At 43.1% G+C, this 18327-nt stretch overlaps 3 protein-coding genes across 13 annotated transcripts in view; 2 read left to right on the plus strand and 1 right to left on the minus strand.

Moving 5' to 3' along the window:
- Positions 1-927: 927 nt before the first annotated feature.
- Positions 928-4059, minus strand: LOC100679555. 3 transcript variants are annotated; one of them, XM_008218759.3, is made up of 5 exons: positions 3862-4059; positions 3066-3171; positions 2382-2982; positions 2194-2305; positions 928-2116 (listed from the first exon to the last, which is right to left on the minus strand). In XM_008218759.3, the coding sequence occupies exons 2-5, from the start codon at positions 3109-3111 to the stop codon at positions 1556-1558; spliced, it is 1320 nt and encodes a 439-aa protein (XP_008216981.1). In that variant the 5' UTR covers positions 3112-3171; positions 3862-4059; the 3' UTR covers positions 928-1555. The 3 variants fall into 3 exon arrangements, with proteins under 3 accessions (XP_008216981.1, XP_008216982.1, XP_008216980.1); XM_008218760.3 differs by lacking the exon at positions 3862-4059 and adding an exon at positions 3345-3505; XM_008218758.3 differs by lacking the exon at positions 3862-4059 and adding an exon at positions 3275-3505.
- A 1636-nt stretch (positions 4060-5695) lies between these two features.
- Positions 5696-7217, plus strand: LOC100113931 (40S ribosomal protein S15Aa). The gene is made up of 4 exons (XM_001607213.5): positions 5696-5834; positions 6285-6419; positions 6825-6990; positions 7068-7217. Exons 2-4 carry the CDS (start codon positions 6287-6289, stop codon positions 7159-7161), a joined length of 393 nt encoding a protein of 130 aa, XP_001607263.1. The 5' UTR covers positions 5696-5834; positions 6285-6286; the 3' UTR covers positions 7162-7217.
- A 554-nt stretch (positions 7218-7771) lies between these two features.
- The window catches only part of LOC100121512 (protein sidekick), a 41390-nt gene continuing 30834 nt past the window's right edge, over positions 7772-18327 (plus strand). For 8 of the 9 annotated variants that reach the window (XM_016989406.3, XM_016989411.2, XM_008218756.3 and 5 more), the window contains exon 1: positions 7773-8714. In XM_016989406.3, coding sequence (XP_016844895.1) covers positions 8576-8714 — 139 coding nt within the window. In that variant the 5' untranslated portion in view covers positions 7773-8575. Of the gene's footprint in view, positions 8715-18327 lie in introns of all 9 variants that reach the window. The other variant, XM_016989407.2, reaches the window with a different exon arrangement.

Below are 18327 nucleotides of genomic sequence, written 5' to 3' on the forward strand. Positions count from 1 at the left end.
AATAGAGAATTCCTCAGAGGTAGCCGCGCGATGATTACCTATGCTCGGGGTCGCATACTCTCACCGATGTGTAAGCTCAACGACGACGGGGCTCTTGCGAAATCGACGAAATCGCGGACGGCCAGCGAGTTACGTGGACAGGCTCAAGGTCACGGTCCTCGCCCCTAGCGATACGAAGACGGTGTGCAGGTATTGTGTGTGTATATGTAGAGAGAGAGAGAGAGAGAGAGAGAGAGAGAGAGAAGGAAGGTGCGTATACAGGTACGAGAGTCGTCGTCCCCTACCTTATGCTCTTTTCTCTCGTGGGCTAGCAACTCGGCAGTGTGTACAGTATATATATTATATAGTAGACACCACAGACGATGAGTGAGAGAAAGAGAGAGAGAGAGAGCTCCTGTGATGGGGCCGAAGGAAGAATGTTCGCCTGCAGACCCCCTTTTGTGCGTCACGCTGTCTGATGCGGCTCGCGTGCACGAGATCCTATATACACACACATCAGCGTGCGATGTCACCCGAAAATTTTTTTTTACGTATTCTGCGTCGGCCAACTCGCTTTGGGAGGTGTTCTGTTACTCCCTTTGAATTATTGTACATTTAATTTTTTCTTCCATAAAGTTTTGACAATTATTTATAATTCTCTGACTAACAGAGTTTCCAGGCCTTGTGATATTGTTTAAAAGCGTAATCAGATTCTCACATTTTTAATGCATAATTAGTGATCGACTGCAGAATACGATCTGATAAAACGGGTCATTAGGAAGTCTGGTGTGCGGCTGTGGTTCCTCTCTAATGGTCCTTGAACCCGAGCCGGAAAGCGCTTGCGTAAGAAAAAATGGTCTGGCTTGACAGCTTTGGGGACCTGAGCATTAGAAAAATTCGTTCCTATACAAAGGTCCGTTGAATCTGAGGAGACGGAAATCACTTTGGTTTTTGAAAAAATTTCTATTTTAATTACATAGCAACACAAATTTGCATGAATTCCACAGGCGGTTTTTCACCGAGAATAAAGCAATCAAACGCATAATAGTTTCATAATTACATAGCATATCTGTTCCTATTTTAACTATCTTAATGAGATATGTGATTGAATAAATAGCGAGAGTTTACCTGAGATTTTTCAATAGAGTAATTTCCGGTGCAATTACGGCGACTTCTCTCATTAGCTCCAAATTACGCTACACTCGCGTTTTAATTAAAGATCATACGATTATTTTCGCGAATAATAACGCTCCAAAATTCGATAATCTTATATAATTAAAAAAGGCTTGAAACGCGTGTGCAGCAGTGAGTAAAATTTATCAAATAAAGAAAAATTGTTTGCCTACTTCGTCATCCACATTGTTATATTCATCCAAAGCTTTAATGATAAGATAAACGATTATAAGCTATCGTTCTTCCCAAAAGTCTCATTTTCATGAAAAAAAAAAATTGATTATCTTTACTCACTAGACTGCAAAAAAAAAAAAAATTTTAATACAAAAATAGCGTATAAAAAATGAGAAATTTCGCAGACACAGAACCGTGCTCCTTATCCTAAAAAGAAAAATCCAAAAATTTACTCTTCTCCCGACTTGAACGCGTACTCCTCATCCTCGTCCAAAATCACCACAACGTCGTCGTCCGAATCCAGTCCTGAATCCATGATCGTAGGCTGGACCTTAGTATCCTCCGTCGTACTCCCTACGAAGTACCTGCACCGAGTCGCGTGACTTCTCCAGGCGTCGGGTCCGAGTTTTTCCTGGCAGCCGTTCTCCTGCCATAGACATGGAAACTTGATGAACTTGGCAAGTTTCTCCAGACCCAAAGCTCGACGGAAACCGCCTGCGTTGTGCTCGTTCTCGTGGACGCCTGGACAGCGGGACAGACAGAGCCAACATTCCTCGCAGACCGCGTGACCTGCGCCGCATTCGTAGAGTTCGGGGAGACCGAGGGAGTGACATTTTTCGCAGCGGTAGATGTCCATTATGTTTTCTTCGTAGTCAGCGTCGATGATTGATGCCTGTGGGGATACTGCTGCAGGCTGGGCTGGCGTTTGAGTGCTCGATGACGAGGTGCTTGGGCGAGGAGTTGAAGATGATGATGATGATGATGATGATGAGGCGGTGGGTTTCGTCGTCTAAAACGGAGAGTTGAATTGATTGAGATATGAACTTTTATATGATTTGAATTGGCAATTGACTTTTTGAAGTTTACCTCTTCCGGCTCAAGGGACAGTCCAGCGATTCGCATTCTCATTCTAGCGAGTTCCTTCCGAGACAGAACCCTTTTCCCGGACCTTCTACTTTTGCTGTTCCACTCATCGCCTCTGTAAAATGGTTCACACTCGATAAATCTCACGTATAGAAAAGACATAAAATATAAATCACTAGCAATTATCATACCTTTTCTCAGAAGCTTTATCAGTAGGCCCAGCTGATTGAGCAGAATTACCATTGAGCACAGGGTTGCTCATGCTAACGATCTCCCTAATTCGAGGCAACGAATTGTCATTAGAGATCGGCTGCATCGGTAGAACCGGTGGCCTAAGAATGCTACCACCGTTCGATCGTGGCTCCGATCGCTCCATGAAGCTCCGAGCTCGATCCTCGCTGTTCCGAAGGAACAAATTTCTTGACTGCTCCGAATTTTCGTTGCGTTCGCACGTGGGTTTGGAAGCTTGCAAGTAGTTGCGACGATAGAATTCGCAGTTGTTCTCACTATTCACGGGTTTATCCTGCGCCGGTACCGATCCGCGATAATAATCGTATGAGACTTTACTGCTGTCGACCCCTCTGGATTGATCGAATTGCTCATTTCGATCCTTCGAGCGTTTTTCCCGCATCTGCGACAATTTTCCGTGGTGGTAGTTGTAGGTGTAGTACGGAGAACCTTCTTGCGCCAAATCGTACTTGCTGATGCCGCTTACGACTGTCTCCTTCTTGTAAGTTCTACTTCGGTGGTAAACTCGCTGATCTTGTCTGATCAAGTGTTTTCCTCTGATGGCTGGAATTGCGAGGTTTATTGAATTAAAATTATATTGGATCAAGAGTACATTTTCAGACACGTGTCTGTGAACTTTTATTTACCTCTTTTGTTTCGGAAATCATCCACCATTATTTTTATCGAGATCATGGTGTGCGAGTTTCTATTGTGGAGTCACGAACAATGAAGATCTTTTTACGACGCGGTGATCTAAAAAAGAATTTTTTAATAATTATTTATTTATTTTGAGTATAATTACGCTGATTAACTACACACACCGACGCGCTTATAAAAGCAAACGCATAAAACTCACTCGCAAGTCAATCTTTCTGAAAATCTTACAAAACACCGAATTTTAACAAAGCACTGCGTAGAATCCGTACCGACGCCAAAAAATCTCAGCCACAACTGACGCCGGTGAATTTTTCCTCGAAGCTTTTTCTTTTTTGTAATGGAAGGCGAAAACTCCATGCGGCTGATTTTCCTGACACAAAGCTCGAGTCTGTTCTACGCTTGTAAAGTTGGCCCTGCCATATTCTTAAGCCGCTTCGAATGTATGAAATACGACACGCATACAGTTCCGAAATGTGCTTCGAGCACGTTTTGTTCGCGCGCGCGACGCCACACTTTTGCTTTTGTCGCTGGATTATATCGATCTATGATGATGAAATGTTTAAATTCACGGCGAGAAATCGATTGCATTTTTTAATCCTGTACTTCAATGCGAGAACGAGTAAAATCTTCTTTGTGTTGGTGACTACTTTAGATTTAACACTACGATAATCATCTATCATCCTCACTATTATTTTTACTGTTTTGTCAATAAACTATATGGCAACAAAAAAACAAAAATTGTGCAAAGAAAACATGCTTTAATAAATTCTATAATTATAAGCTTACCTTACAGTATCTTGATGTTTTTTTCACAAAGGCGATGCAACAAACGAATGAATGAAAATTTCATACGTATTTACACACTTCCACTTGTAAACTAACAAAGCAAACAAATAAAAATTGCGTATACCATGCTATAGACATGCTGCGAGAGTTCGTCAACGACTAACGAACGAGAGCGGAATAAACCGTTGGTCATAAGCGGCGTTGAAATGTCGCAGGAGAAAAGTTTATCTAAACTTCTCCTTCGCCTCCCCTATTCTCCAGATTCAATTACACACCTCCACACAAGATTAAAAATGCTGATCTGCGCACTATACCTATACTTACCCGCTTCTCGTATATGTGTATCATGAATGTATCTGACTGACGTCATAATATACACCATAGCTTTCAATCAAGTGGCTATATAGATATAGCATGGTGAACTTGAAATCTTTTGGTTAAACGATTTCGAGATGAGCTGGATGTTTGTAAGCGTAATGTTATCTGTTATTAATTAATAAAATTACTCGTTACTCGCTGCCATAGGTATAGGTATAATGTTTATTATATTATTACAAAAGTATTAACTTTATTTCGTCGATGAAAAAAACCATCTGAAAAATATTGTATAATGTAAACCTTTTTACAATTTGTATTACGCGCGCGTTTTCTAATTGGATATAGTATAGGGAAATCCCAGTCATGCACGAAATCCATCTCTTTATTTCATAAAGTATTTCATGACGAAGTCTATATAAACATTTAAAACTAGGTGTTTATAAAATTTCATAGAACTGTTCATTTTGCCAAGTACAATTGATAGTCAGATGCTTGGTAATAGTGATGGGGTAAGTGTAGAGTTTTTTTATAGCTGTAATAAGCTATTCTTTGTTCCAGCGCGGCTTACTCGGTTGTGCACTTCGATCGCGATTCATGTAGAGTACAGATCGATACATTCTGAACAAAGAGAAATAGTGTTTTTGTAAACTTTTAATTAGGAGTCATGTCTGTTGTACCTTTTAATGAGTAAGTTGTTGCTTATTTTTTAAATTAGCACTCACTATTTTCTATGGCTAAATTTTATAAAAAGAATACTATAATTCAAAGTTCTATTCACTCTTGATGTTTATAAGCTAGAAAATGTTTTACAGTTTATAAAAATCTAATAATACTTAGTATGCATCTTATAAGTTACAGTTGCTTGTTGAGTTATTATTATACAAATACCATTTTTAAATGATTTTATATTTTTTAATCTTGTTTGTTAAATTGCAAAAAAAGGGATACAATGGATCAAGGAACATTCAATTGGAAATTTGATCTAATCTAGAAAATGTTGCAGATGACTTATTCGACGCTGCGAGAAAGTATCAAATTGAAGAGCTTCAATTGATTTGTCTCACCGAAATGTTTAAAAATATATCGATTCACAATGCCATAGAACTATCCAGTATTGCAGATTTTCAAAGTGCTCAGAAGTTGAAAGAATACTCATTAGATTTTATAACGAGGAATTTAAATAAGATTATTTGTACACCAGTGTTTCAAGACTCGGATGATCTACGCTTGTTAAAACAAATAATCCGCAACGCGGCAAAAACTTGTTCTTAATTTTACAATCATTCATACCATCGTTTGTAAGAAATTATTTTTAAGATAATGTATCTGAAAACACTGCAACTATTTTCATTATAAACTACGCTTTTATATCGATATATACTTTTTTAAAAATGTGCAGTTATTTTTTATTACCCATTTCTTAAATTATTAGTATCATATGCAATTATTATTATATTTAAAGTTGATGTGATTTTCGCGGCTTTATTTGAAACCGTCCAACAGTCACGTGAGCTGCGACTTGAAGTTGTCGGCGCTTCGACTGATCGAATTTTCGCGTCGAGCTAACCAAAGCGGAGAAAAATCGAATGGCCCTCTTTTACCTCGGGTATAATCGGGCGTGTATGTCGCTGTGATAAACAAATTTTTCATCGCAGGTAATCCGCGAAATCAACAATTTCGCAAAGAAGATTTATGCATTAAACGAAGTGCCGAACCTTTAATTACATTGTGAAACGTTTATTTATTGCAACTTTTGTTTTCGTTAGTGGCATACGATTGTTGAAAAGTAAGGTTAAGTTAGCGGTAGTAGTGGCGGTTCCGGATGTGATTTCCACCTCTAATTGTTGATATTTTTACATTAGCAAATTCAATTAGGTTTTGTACGATTGATTGATCTTCATATGGCAAAATTGTAACTGGCGATTTGGCCAGTTACAATTCGCAATTTCAAATGTAAATCATCTGACAAGCAAGGTTATGTGAACTCTGCTCCAATATTCGTTTTTACTATTTTGGTTCACAATGACATTAAACGGATGATGGCAATTATAACTACTGTATTGTAATTATGGTATAATTAATTGATTGTATGTTTGTTTACATAGCCATGGTGCGCATGAACGTGCTCAGTGATGCCCTCAAATCCATCAACAATGCTGAGAAGCGAGGCAAGAGGCAAGTGCTTCTTCGCCCATGCTCCAAAGTCATTGTCAAATTCCTCACAGTAATGATGAAGCATGGTAAGTTGCAAATAAATTGTTCTAAAGTATAGTTAGCATTTAGTTATTTAAAGAATCTATTTTGTTTTCTTTGTGGACATTTAAACCGTTATCAGACTATGAATGAAATGATCACCCTTGGGATGTTTTTAATTTTTCATGTCCATTGAGTGTCCAAGTTGTAATGTTTAGAAAAGCTTTATTATTCAAGTATCGATTATCATAAGATTGCAGTGCATGTAATTGAAGTTAGAACAAACATTTATTTTGAAGTAATAGATATTTATTTGTCAATTTTAAGTCTACATAGAAATCAAGAACTTTATGTCAACTTACTTATTTGAGGAGAAATCATACTTATTGATTTAAGAGAATCACCGTTCATATAATAACAGAATTGTTCATTCTCTTGCCATCTAATTACAGGTTACATTGGAGAATTCGAAATTGTTGATGACCACAGGAGTGGAAAGGTTGTTGTAAACCTTACCGGAAGGTTGAACAAATGTGGTGTCATTTCGCCCAGGTTCGATGTTCCAATCACAGACATTGAGAAGTGGACCAACAACCTTCTCCCAAGTCGTCAGTTTGGGTGAGTAAACTTGCCATTTGGTTAATGGAAAATGTTCAAAACCAGACTGGAAACTAAATTTGTTATTGTCATTTCAGATATGTTGTGTTGACCACGAGCGGAGGAATTATGGACCATGAAGAGGCCAGGAGGAAACACTTGGGAGGCAAAATCCTTGGTTTCTTCTTTTAAGTTAAATCTTGTATTAAAAACGAAAAAAAATCGTATTGAATAAACGTCAATACGTATACAATGTTTTTTATTTACAAAACCGTATAACACACACTCTATGATTTTAATTTTAAGTATTACCAAATTATGTGAAAAAAAAAAGTAAAACGTAAAAAGGTCTAGTGCAGTTTGATGCCATATTATTCTTTTATTTCTTAATATCGACAATTCTTTACGAGTATGAAAAGAAATGCTGAATAAAAAAACAAAATAATGATACTTGCAATAAATTAAGTAGTTGGAGCTCTCTCTAAATCAGTCAGTCTTGCACTTCGTCAAGCTTGCAATAATAGTTACTTTTCTTAATGTATAAAATTTCAATCAAGACAGAAGAAACCTCACGCGTCGCCGTACATGCCAACACAATACCGACCATAAATAAATCATCTAGAAAAACCCTCGTCCCATCCGCGAGATGTCGCCAGCATGCCCATCACTCGCGGCAACGAGACCACGCGCACATCGCGGTCGTTTCTCTCTCCCCCCACTCCAGCGACTCGCTGGCATCGCCGCGATTGGCCGACTCAGCGGTCCGCGTCCGGTCATGCGCGTATGCCCGATTTCGAGTCTTGCATTCCAGAGGCCTCGCTCGGCACTGGCATAGCTCGCGGCGCGCCGTGCGCGGACCGTTGTCACGTCGCTTCTCTCTCTCTCTCTCTCTCTCTATTCAACTGTATGTGAAGTGCGATCCCGCGCGCAAAATACAACGAACGCATCCACGTATCCCGAGTGTATTATCCCGAGGCTTGATGTGCCGCGAAGAAGAGGAGACACATATCAGTGCGCGTTTCATCGAGTCTCGAGCGCGAAGTGTGTTTGGAAAAAGGTAACAGCCGCGGCGTTGCCAGGTTGAGCACCAGGTGAGACACAGAAAGAGAGAAGCGCCTTTCGCTTTGCTTACCTGCGCGCCGCTCGCGTTTGTACCTACGGCTCTGCTGTGTGTGTACCTTCGCAGATATATATATATACAGTGTGTACTATATAAACGACGCCGCGCGGCCTGCTTTTCTCCTGGAAAATCACGCAGGTCGCCGCTGTCGTAACGGATTCGGATTCAAAAAAATCGAATGTGCGCGGATGCTGCGCCGAAGCCTCACCTGCTGAAGCCTGGACTGAGGGAGAGGTGGAGAATATGACGTGCTATGTGATTGTCATCGGAGTAAAAAAGTGCAGTGGAAGCCTCGGGGATGTAGCTTCCAGGATCGGTTGCAGCCCGACGACGCGGTGCGCGACGTGAGAGATCGTGACTGCGATTGTTGTTGTTCTTCTTTTCTTCGTGCGCGCGACTGCATATACGAGTATACATACAAGAGCAGAGATATATAGGAAAGAGACGAGTGGAGTTGTTACAAGTGGGTGTGTGAGTGCGGAGATTATGGCCAGGAGGAAGGAGCGAGGACTTTTTCCCGAGGCCATGGCTCGCGCTGCGGGGACCAGGAGGACGACGGCGGCTGCGATTCTAGCGGTCCTCGGCGTCGCTGCTTGCTGCCTCTTTGGAACTGCCTGCGCCACCGGTTAGTAGATTTTCGTTTTCTTTTACGTTTTTGGCGGGGGAAGTGGTTTACGCTTTCATTCATGCGCTTGGGTATACTTTTTGTTTTGCTTTTGTTCGGGGAACTGGTTGTGAACTTGACTTTGGATAGAGTGTGTTCGAATTGATTTTTAATTAACGCTTATGCATTGTTGCCGTATCTCGATTTTTATTCGCTGACACACCCGATAAATATTTTGACTCACTCTTATAATCGCACGCCCACTTCGAATAAAAACATCCGTTGCTCGGAGATAGCGAACGAAGTGCATTTTAAAATAAAGAAGTACGCAACAAAATTTCTGAAAACACACTCCCCACTACCCAAAGTATCACTTAATACAGAGAGAGAGAGAGAGAGAGAGAGAGACCATATACGTTACAATAAATCACACACGAGCCTCCTCGTAAACACTCGCGAATTCGGCAAAATTACGTTCAATTAGCGCGAATGAAACGATCCGTCAGTGACGTAATCCCTCGCTCTTAAGTATATACAACCGAGACCCAAGACTCGAGCCGTCTCTTCTCACAGAGTATGCACACTCGCTATGAGAGAAAGCAGCCGACGTTGAAATCGTTGACAAATCATTTTCGATTCACCGAGCCAATTGATTTCCGCGCTGCAGCTGCAAGTGAAACAAAAAAATAAGGCGGCGGCTGAGAATTAAATCTCCCGTCTCTCACTCTCTCTTCCCAATGAGACGACGAACGAGATGAGAAAGTAAAGGAGGGGAAATTGCGACAATTGAGACGTTCTCGAGTTTCGCGCTCGTCGCTTAGAATCAAATCGGCGCGGCAAATTCGAAAAGTGCCACTCGACTGCGCCGACGCCACCGATTGCAATGGACAGTGCGGATGAACCTTGCGGGGGTTATAGACGACAAGCGGTTGAGTGTATTTTATGGGAGAATCGACTGCTGAACGTTGCGAGAGATGTTGTAAGTTTATAGGTTACGTTACGCGGTTTACTATGGCTATACTTTGATTTCGATTTCTTTGTTCGATTTTTGCGTAACGACGTAACGATTTTTTTCTATACAGGCTACGATAACGTCAATAAAATAATCGATACGCGTCAGATGGACTCTAATTGCTCACGACGAGAATAGAGTCTAGCAAATCGATTGCCTCAGCTGGCGCGTCCGACTCAACCGCGCGTCACTTCCGAGAAATTGGATTCCCTTCCGTTCCACACACACACACACACACACACACACACACACACACACAGGCTATCAAATCTGTATACATAATCAAACTATCGAAGCGATCGTGACTCGTAAGCTCATTTTGACCTTCTCTCAATGAGATGTCGTGCCGGGGCTTCATCAGCTTCATTACGAAATAAGTGTTTTCGTCGCGCTCGGGGATTAATTCAGCTCGCTTCGTGTTCCGAGAATCGCAGGGGCGCGAAAGCAATATAACAATCGTCACCTGCGGCGTTTGAAATTGCGATTCTCGAGTACGTGCACTCGATCGACCTTCCGTATACGCGCGTTCTCCTCTCGCATTCAATATCTCACGGGCAAGTGCATCTTCGAGGGTCCGCTTCGTTGTTTGGACGATCATCTTTTCAGAAACTGCTCGAACGAACTATTGATTAAATAGTAAATTTTTTAACTGCGCGTATAACGTCAAATAAAATCGCGGCTCATAAACGTCGGGTAGTAAAATTGCGCGGGAGATATAAAAATACAAGCCCACATCAATCATACTCCAGATCCGCTGTGTGTACAAAGAAGAAGCGAACCTCTCCCCCCCCCCTCGCCTACACACACACAATGCAATAATCTCGTGCACCCAACAACTACGCAGAGAAAAAACTTCGTTTTCCGTCCGCTATGCGCGCATTCAGGGATTAATAATAGGAGAAAGAAGGAAAGAAAGAAAACGCGGGGGCGGCTCGAATTTTGGCTCTCGGTTCGCCTCCTTCCCTCCCGACATCGGACAAAGAGGTCACGTGTGTGTGTGTGCGCGCGCTTCCGTGAAAGGTCTTTTTTGCTTGCCGATCGCGACGCGCCGGAGCAGCGGTATTAACCGATAACAGAAAGAGCCGTTGCAGTAGCGTATACAGCGTGTAGCGGCTGATTTTTATATTCCAAACCGCGGCAGTAGTGGTGTTTTACTGCTGGTTCGAGGATTGATTCTGTAATTGCGCTACGGCGGCGGTTGCGTAAAAGGCTATTTTTTCTCCTATACACATACAGACGTGTGGGGGCTCGTTATTCTGTGTATTATCAATGGTCAACTCACGGCGTGACGTTGTATATAAGCTCGAGACGAAAGTCTCTCCGTAACAAGCGGTGACCTTTTCACACACAGGGTTCGCTGTCTGTTAAGTGGCGTTTCATACACCAAGCTTACTCAAGTACACCTCTGCTGTGTCATCGATATCGCACACGCGTGTGTACATGTGCGGGTGGAAGCGTATATAGCTCCTTTTTTCCACTTCATTGTCATCAATCATTTTCTGTGTGGGATTGATTAATTGTGCGTTCGGAGGGAAAAATGCCCTCGTACAGAACAGTGAAAATTTCCAAACTCTGCAGAAATTTTCCCATAGAAGAAGAAGAACGAGAAATGCATCGCGGAACGACGCGCGGTCGCGCTCGGCATTGGAAAGGCACGCAAGGTCCCTTATAACGTTGCGTCTGGAAATCGTCCCAAGACCAACACACACTCAAGAGGGGAGAGGAGAGAGAAACATTATACAATGCGAGCACGTATTTTAGGCTCGGTGAGAATGTTCGGCATCAGCAGCGGCGGCGACGCTATAGAACAGATGGCCAAGCGAGAGAGAGAGAGAGAAGAAGGACTGTACAGTCCCTACCAGGTGTGTGTGTGTGTGTGGGTGCGCGTGCACAAGTGGTGCTGCACGCGACGGAGGTGTCTATTTACCGGCGTCAGCTCCCGCAGGTTATACACAATGCCATCGGTCCCCGACGAAGACTACTACTACTACTACTACTACTACGTCATATATGGTTCGGAGAGAGAGATGTGTGTATCTCGTGTGTTGCAGCTATGGAGATTAATGAGCCGGAGGGCTGTGAAATTTCATTGCGAGAGATATTGCCGAGAGTGTGGCTCTCGAAGGGTTTGATTTATTCCTTCGAGGGAATGTGTCATCTTACAGCGCCGGCATTTGTCTTGCGCGAGAGAGTTTTTTGCGCTGGGCCGGCTTCTTATGATATCTTCTTAGAGACTTACTCTTATAGTATAGTAGGCGAAGAATATCGCGGAGGTATGGAGAGACTTTTACCTGCGGGCTCCGTCCCTACTCGACTGCATCGAGTGCAGCGCCATGATTCTCGCTTTTTCTGGAACGACGGCTGCCGCCGTCGCTTTTTTCGTCCTGGAAAGTCGAGAACGAGAGGTTTTAGCGTTTAGTCTTGTTCGCTTCTATGCCACTGCTACTGCGGTGTATAGAGAGGATGTAACGATGCGGCTGATGGATGTTTTTTTCTGCCGATGATGACGCGGTACCGTGAAAAAGGGAGAGTAGAGCGGAGTTAAACAATGGATTAGCTTCGCGTTGTATTGATTCTTCTCCTTCGTGAGTTTCTAATTACACCTCCTACAACAAAAGCTTCTCTCTGTGCCATCGCACACCTGAATCTCCAACAGAAAAAGAAAACCTGTTTTCCTCACGAAAGCATGTAATACAACAACACGCGGTAGTCCATATCCCGAAGAATAAAAACTCCCGCCTTAGACCGTTTAACACCCAGGCTTCAAGGCCGTCACGCAAAAAACTCTCTCTCTCTCTCTCTCTCTCTCCAACCCATACACACCATCAGCTCAGAGCCTCGAGCGAACGTAAACCAGCAGCGGCTAAAAGTATTAACGAAGATAATAAGCCGGTATACTCGTGCGTCTATATTCAGAAAAGAGCTTCGCGCGCATCAAGGGCCGCCGCTGCTATGTTGCGCAGACTCAGCCTCGAGTGCTAGTGTGTACTACGTACTTACTCTCATCTCGCTATACCAGCGGAGAGCGTGTCTTATCCCAACCGTATGCAGCAGCATCCGGCCCTTTCCCTTTTTCTCTTCTCTCTCTCTCTCTCTCTCTCTCTCTCTCTCTCTCTCTCTCTCTCTCTCTCTCTCTCCTCCTCTCGTATAATTTCCAGCTCCTTTTCTCGCGAACGATATTTTTCTCTCTCGTCGGCTTCCTTTTTCATCGCGTCTATATAGTCGCGCTCCTTCCGGCCGATCATGTGTGGAGAGAGAGAGAGAGAGTGCGCGGATTCCGATCGTGTACGCAGGCTCTCTTCAAGGACTCCTGCAAGTTATGCCGCGGTGGCTTTAAATTGCCGAGCGCACGCCGATCGAGATCGATCTTTTTATATCCCCTTGCGTATACACGCTACTTACGGTTTACGAGAGACGCCGTGTAAATCTTTCTGGAAAATCTAATAACCGGAGCCTTTGTGTACTGCGTTCGACGTGATAAGAAACTGCGTCGGTGCGTGTGAAATAATTTAATTTCAGCGCTTTAACGGCCGATCGCTGAACCTCCTCCTTTGTGAATGAAACTCGTTACGCTTAATTCAATAAAGACGCGTGTCTGAATGCGTCCCTTTCATGAAAGAAGAGAAGTCTCGGCTTTTACGGCTGATAAGAAATTTTTAAAGGAAATACGAAGCCAAAGCAGTATACGTTGCACAAAGTCCAGCGCTGTGTTGTTTCGTCCTGCATACGCGCTCTTCTAATTCGAGCGATAAGGCGCGGTGATATCTGCAAGGCTGACTCATCTTACTTGTGTTATAATGCCGCCAACGCCCGACGAGATATCGAATTTTCATAATATACTGCTCTTCGGTTGTACGTTTGTCGTTGCGTATAATGAGAGCTGAGAGAGAGATTTATTCTCATGGTTATAATTGGGTACAATTTTAAAAGATTTCCACTCGAAGATATACTCTAATAACAATGCGATCATACGTGTAATAAGATTTACGTAAGAAACGAAAATTAATTAAAGCCGCATATCTCTCGTGAATCTCTCTCTGCCTTGATTTACGGTTCACGCAATCCCTTGACCCCCGGCATAATTCGATCAAGCCGTTCATCAGCGCAGTCACACTGTATAAAGGGCACTTAACTCCCTGCAGTATAACCCATCACCAGCTGCAGTGACGTTTGTACCGCGCAAAGCAAAAAAAAAAACACTGGAATCTCTCCACGCGCGCATCAATCGCGCGGATAGAAAACTGCGTATTCTCCCTCTCAAGGCTTCTTTATTCCTCCGATACGTTTATCGGAACTGTGTATAGCAGAGAGAAGAAGAAGTCGTCCCCTCGCAATTAGCCCGCCACGTAATGTCGGCTTTCCGGCCATTGTATTGCCTCTCTGGCGCGCGACTTTTCACGTCCTCCAAGTGCACCGACGCGCCCTCCTGACTACTGTTTTTTTTTAACTTTCCACGCGGTCTTATCGTATAGACCTGTATATGCCTTGGGAACAACAATTGACTCGCTGTATCTGCGTAGACGTTTTAGAGGAATGCTTTTGTGTTTTGTGGAGCTGATTGAAAGCGTTGGTGGAGGTGAAGTGCATCGAAAGGATATCGCAATATGCTTCTCTGTCATGCATTGGAGAACTGGTTTCAGCCGCGAGTGACTAATCTCAGAGGTTTTTTATTGAGCGATCAATTATTGTTTTTAATGTACACGCGTGCGCGGAGTATTCTGTCTCTGGAATACTGCGTTTTCTATGATATAGACTATTCAAAAGAATTTGCATTGAATTCATTAGAAAATTCAGTGTGGATACGCTGCAACATTAACATAATATAACCGCGTCATGATTCAACAAAAAAAAAAAAAAAAAATGAAAAGGTTTCTGGAACTACCCAAATGTCCGCGTCTGAACACTCTCAAAGACATTCTTAAACCCCAGCGTCACCTTTACCGAGCAATAAACGGCGTCTCGTAACCGCACAGGACTTTCCTTTTTAGCGCTCTCGAAACCATGATTCACATCTCCAGTGGACCAGAAATTCGAGTCGTATATAAGTGTTTTCGTCTCTTTTGCATATAAAGGATGCATCTAGCATGTCTAACGAAATAATGGCAAGGGAATCCCGAGTGAAAAATTCGCAGCCTCGTGACAATGACTCTAATCAATCAGGCGAGTAACAGAGCGAAAGCAGTTCCGCCGCGCACGTGAGAGTCTTCCCAATATAATTTCATTGTCAATGTCTCTCACTCTCAGCTCACTGAAAACAAAGGAGCCGTGATTTTCAGCTGTAGACGATATCTAGTTTTAGGCTGGAAGCAAGTTGACCATCGGGACGCACACATAGCCGGTCTCTCGAAGAATCTCTTGAGTCGATCGTTGCTGCAGCGTGTATAAGGCTCCGACCGGCTGGGGCCAGTGACCGCCCCCGGCAAGGCCTGTTCTCTCTCTTCTCTTCCCCTACTCGAGTCCTCTGTTCTCTCTTTCTCTCCCGTTCGTACACGACGCGACCTTCTTTCTCTCCTCTTCGACTTCTTCTTCTTCTTCTTCTTGGGTCTCTTCTATACTTACCACCACTGGCTCCGCTCGTACCTTTATCCTCGGGCGCGTCAAGAAGACGCTGCCTTGCGCTGTATTTTATCGCCGAGGCTGTGTAACGCTTATACGGAGACACGGCCCCTGGCTTTGGCTTTTTAGTTTTCTCCCTGCATACGTTTTATGAGAGAGAGAGAGAGAGAGAGAGAGAGAGAGAGAGAGAGAGAGAGAGAGGTGGCAAGAGAGGTCTATGACTGGTCGCCTAGCTTGGTTCTGGGCTATTCCCTTGTGGACACGCTGGAATTGGGTACACATTATTGTTGCCTGTGAAGCTTCTGCTGCTTTTATTTTCATGTATATTTATGCATATAAAGTGAAGACGCTTCGGGAAAGTGAATCTAGCGGGAAATGTGTGGCGTTGGACTGGTATATGACGTTATTAACAGGTTCCATTTTATCACCGGATTTTACGCCGGCTTGATTGGCTTTTCGATGCTGGATTATATTACGCGATGATCTGTAATGATAGTGTAATGTAAAATTTACGATTATGCGATGCAGTGCTCGTTTATTTATGAAGAGTCTTTAAATTCTATTTATAGCCCCATAGAGCGCGATATTAATACGTTAGTAAAATTTGTTTCCAATCCATGTTCGTAAGCCACTTGCAGTATCATGCTTGCGGTTGTTTCGAAGTGGCAGGGTCCGTAAATAGGCGCATTAAGTCGAAACTCGCGCTTCCAAGAAGCACTTCAACGCACGAATTTCTCCACTTTTCGTCAATATCTAACGCTTTTTAAGCGTGTGTCGCATTCCAAAACGCAACATTTCCACCCATAAATCCGCGCGTAACCTATAATTTGTCGGGCATAAATCACTCGAATCTTCGATTATCGATGCACTGACAAATTGCTTTTATTTATTTTCCAAAATATAACTGGATTATCGCGATGTACACGATTATTTATCGGAAGCGAGGGTTGGCGATTAAATTGAAAGTGTTGCTATACACTCGGATGCATCGCGTGGAATATAAGGGAAGGGAAAAAATATACACAAGAGTCGCGTCGTGTTATTGGCCCGACTATTGCTTTGGACGACTGCCAGACAGGCCATCAATGAAGTTTAGACTGGCTATTAGCAGGGATTTTTGCAGTTCGTGGATTTTGCCAAACGTAGCGTTACTGCAATATCTCTCTGCACACGGCTAACGCTTCGCTGGCTCTCGAAGTGGAAATTTAGAGTGAACGCGATGCTGATGCGCCGTGATTTCGCGATTAAGCTTCGCGCTAATATAATACGCGGGCTTCTGTTTTTGACGTTAATGGCGATTGAAGCCTTCTAAGGTAATCGCATAATTATTATTTCTTCTTTTTGAGATACTTTCTAGTTTAATTTCTATTTCAAGCGGTAATGAAAATGAACCTCTCGAAGCATCTCGTAATAGTCACTCGCACTTGAAAATTTCTTCTTTTGTCATCGATACACGACTCGCTCGTGGTGCATAATCACGATGACACAGTTTATTATCCTCTCGCGTGCACCTGATGTCACAGCCCTACCCTCGACACGAGACGCTCATTTTCTTCGCTCTTCATTTGAATTTCAATGCGTGCACTGCACGTGTGTTTGTGTGTGAGTATAGCAGAGATGAAAGTGAAAAAGAAGATGCCAGAGAAAAGAAACGATGATCTTGAGACGGCGGTGTATCGGTAGAAGTAGACTGTGACCGTGGCAGCTAAGACGTGTTATAATACCTCGTAACACACGTGCGTGTGTGATGGGCTTTATTATATGCGTGCCGCTCGCTTAATGTACTGGATCGTGAGGCTTTGAGAGGGGAATGTTCTCCTGTGCGCCACCGATTAATTTCTACGTCTATGTATTAATATCCAGACGCTATTCTCAATCGTTTGCTATCAATCTTGTGTACACGTTGTGTTTCGTCCTGACGCAAGGCTTCGGATCATATTTTACGGGCAATAAACCATCGGTCGAAATTGAATTTAAATAAGATTTTAAAAATCGAGAACCGAATATACCTATATAATTAAAGGCTTTTCCCACAGACCCTTTATCTTCATCAATTAAAACGATCTTGGATTCCGGCATTACGACATACTCTCCGACAGATAAAAAGCAGAAAATGACGTGCTCCGCGCAGGTTCTTCTTCTTCTTATACCATCGGTGGATTTAGTGAAAAGCACACAGAAGAAGCACTCGACTGCTTCGTCGATTTTAACGCTAACTGTATAGGTATACATTCCAGCCAGCAGCAGTTGCTCTTTTTTCTGCGTCAAAGGAAAGCCGCAGCGCGTTCGCTTCTGCTGATACCGTTATGAGGGATAGACCGAGTCGTCGAAGTCACTTCTAAGTAAAGCAAATCGACGAGGCAAAAAGTAGCCGGTTGCCTAAGACACTGAAAAAACAATGGGAGCTGCTGGTGATTATGGGTATCGGTGTCTCGTAGTTTGTTGTAACGAGCACGTTTACGATCTGATAAATCGTCGGTTCGGTTGCTGACGTGAGCTCTACTTTGGTCATTGTTGTCAGTCGGGCGTAAACAGAGAAGCTGGATGGTGGGGACTTAATTTCACAATGCGTGATTATTAATAATATTTACAACGTGCCAACGGTCACCTTTGTTGGGCGTTTGGTAACCAGCTTCATCGCGTGAATTAACGCCACATACGACGATAGCTCGTTAACGAAAATTAATTAAGCTACGCTAATATTTCACCTCAATTAAAAACAGTCTAAAACACAATAACAACGCATTACACATCGTCCGAATGAATAACCACCCGAACGAGTTAGCGAAAGCCTAACAAACTAGTTAAGAAGCACCATCCGCATACATTTCCAACCCAGAATAGTATCTCCAGACCTAAGTATAAGTAAGGGTCGTCTCATCACTTCGTCATCCCCCAGAGGCCAACCCAAAAGAAGAAGAAGCCTAGACACTACTCAGCCTTAGGTGTTCGCTCTCTCTTTGAGCCGCTTCGGGAATGACCCCTAAGAGACTCCAACCTGCTCCCTGGAACCATCAGACACTTTTCAAACGACTCTCGCGCTCACGTATTCATGTGTCTCTCTCT

This window comes from Nasonia vitripennis, chromosome 5 (assembly GCF_009193385.2).
Source record: "Nasonia vitripennis strain AsymCx chromosome 5, Nvit_psr_1.1, whole genome shotgun sequence".
Classification (NCBI taxonomy): domain Eukaryota; kingdom Metazoa; phylum Arthropoda; class Insecta; order Hymenoptera; family Pteromalidae; genus Nasonia; species Nasonia vitripennis.

Bases quoted from the DNA above. Each gene is read 5' to 3' on its own strand.
- LOC100679555 (XM_008218759.3), bottom strand. From the start codon at position 3,111: ATGATCTCGATAAAAATAATGGTGGATGATTTCCGAAACAAAAGAG. The intron at 2,983-3,065 runs GTAAATAAAAGT...TCGCAATTCCAG, and splicing joins TGATTTCCGAAACAAAAGAG to CCATCAGAGGAAAACACTTG. The intron at 2,306-2,381 runs GTATGATAATTG...ACCATTTTACAG, and splicing joins GATAAAGCTTCTGAGAAAAG to AGGCGATGAGTGGAACAGCA.
- LOC100113931 (XM_001607213.5), top strand. From the start codon at position 6,287: ATGGTGCGCATGAACGTGCTCAGTGATGCCCTCAAATCCATCAACAAT. The intron at 6,420-6,824 runs GTAAGTTGCAAA...ATCTAATTACAG, and splicing joins CACAGTAATGATGAAGCATG to GTTACATTGGAGAATTCGAA. The intron at 6,991-7,067 runs GTGAGTAAACTT...TTGTCATTTCAG, and splicing joins CTCCCAAGTCGTCAGTTTGG to ATATGTTGTGTTGACCACGA.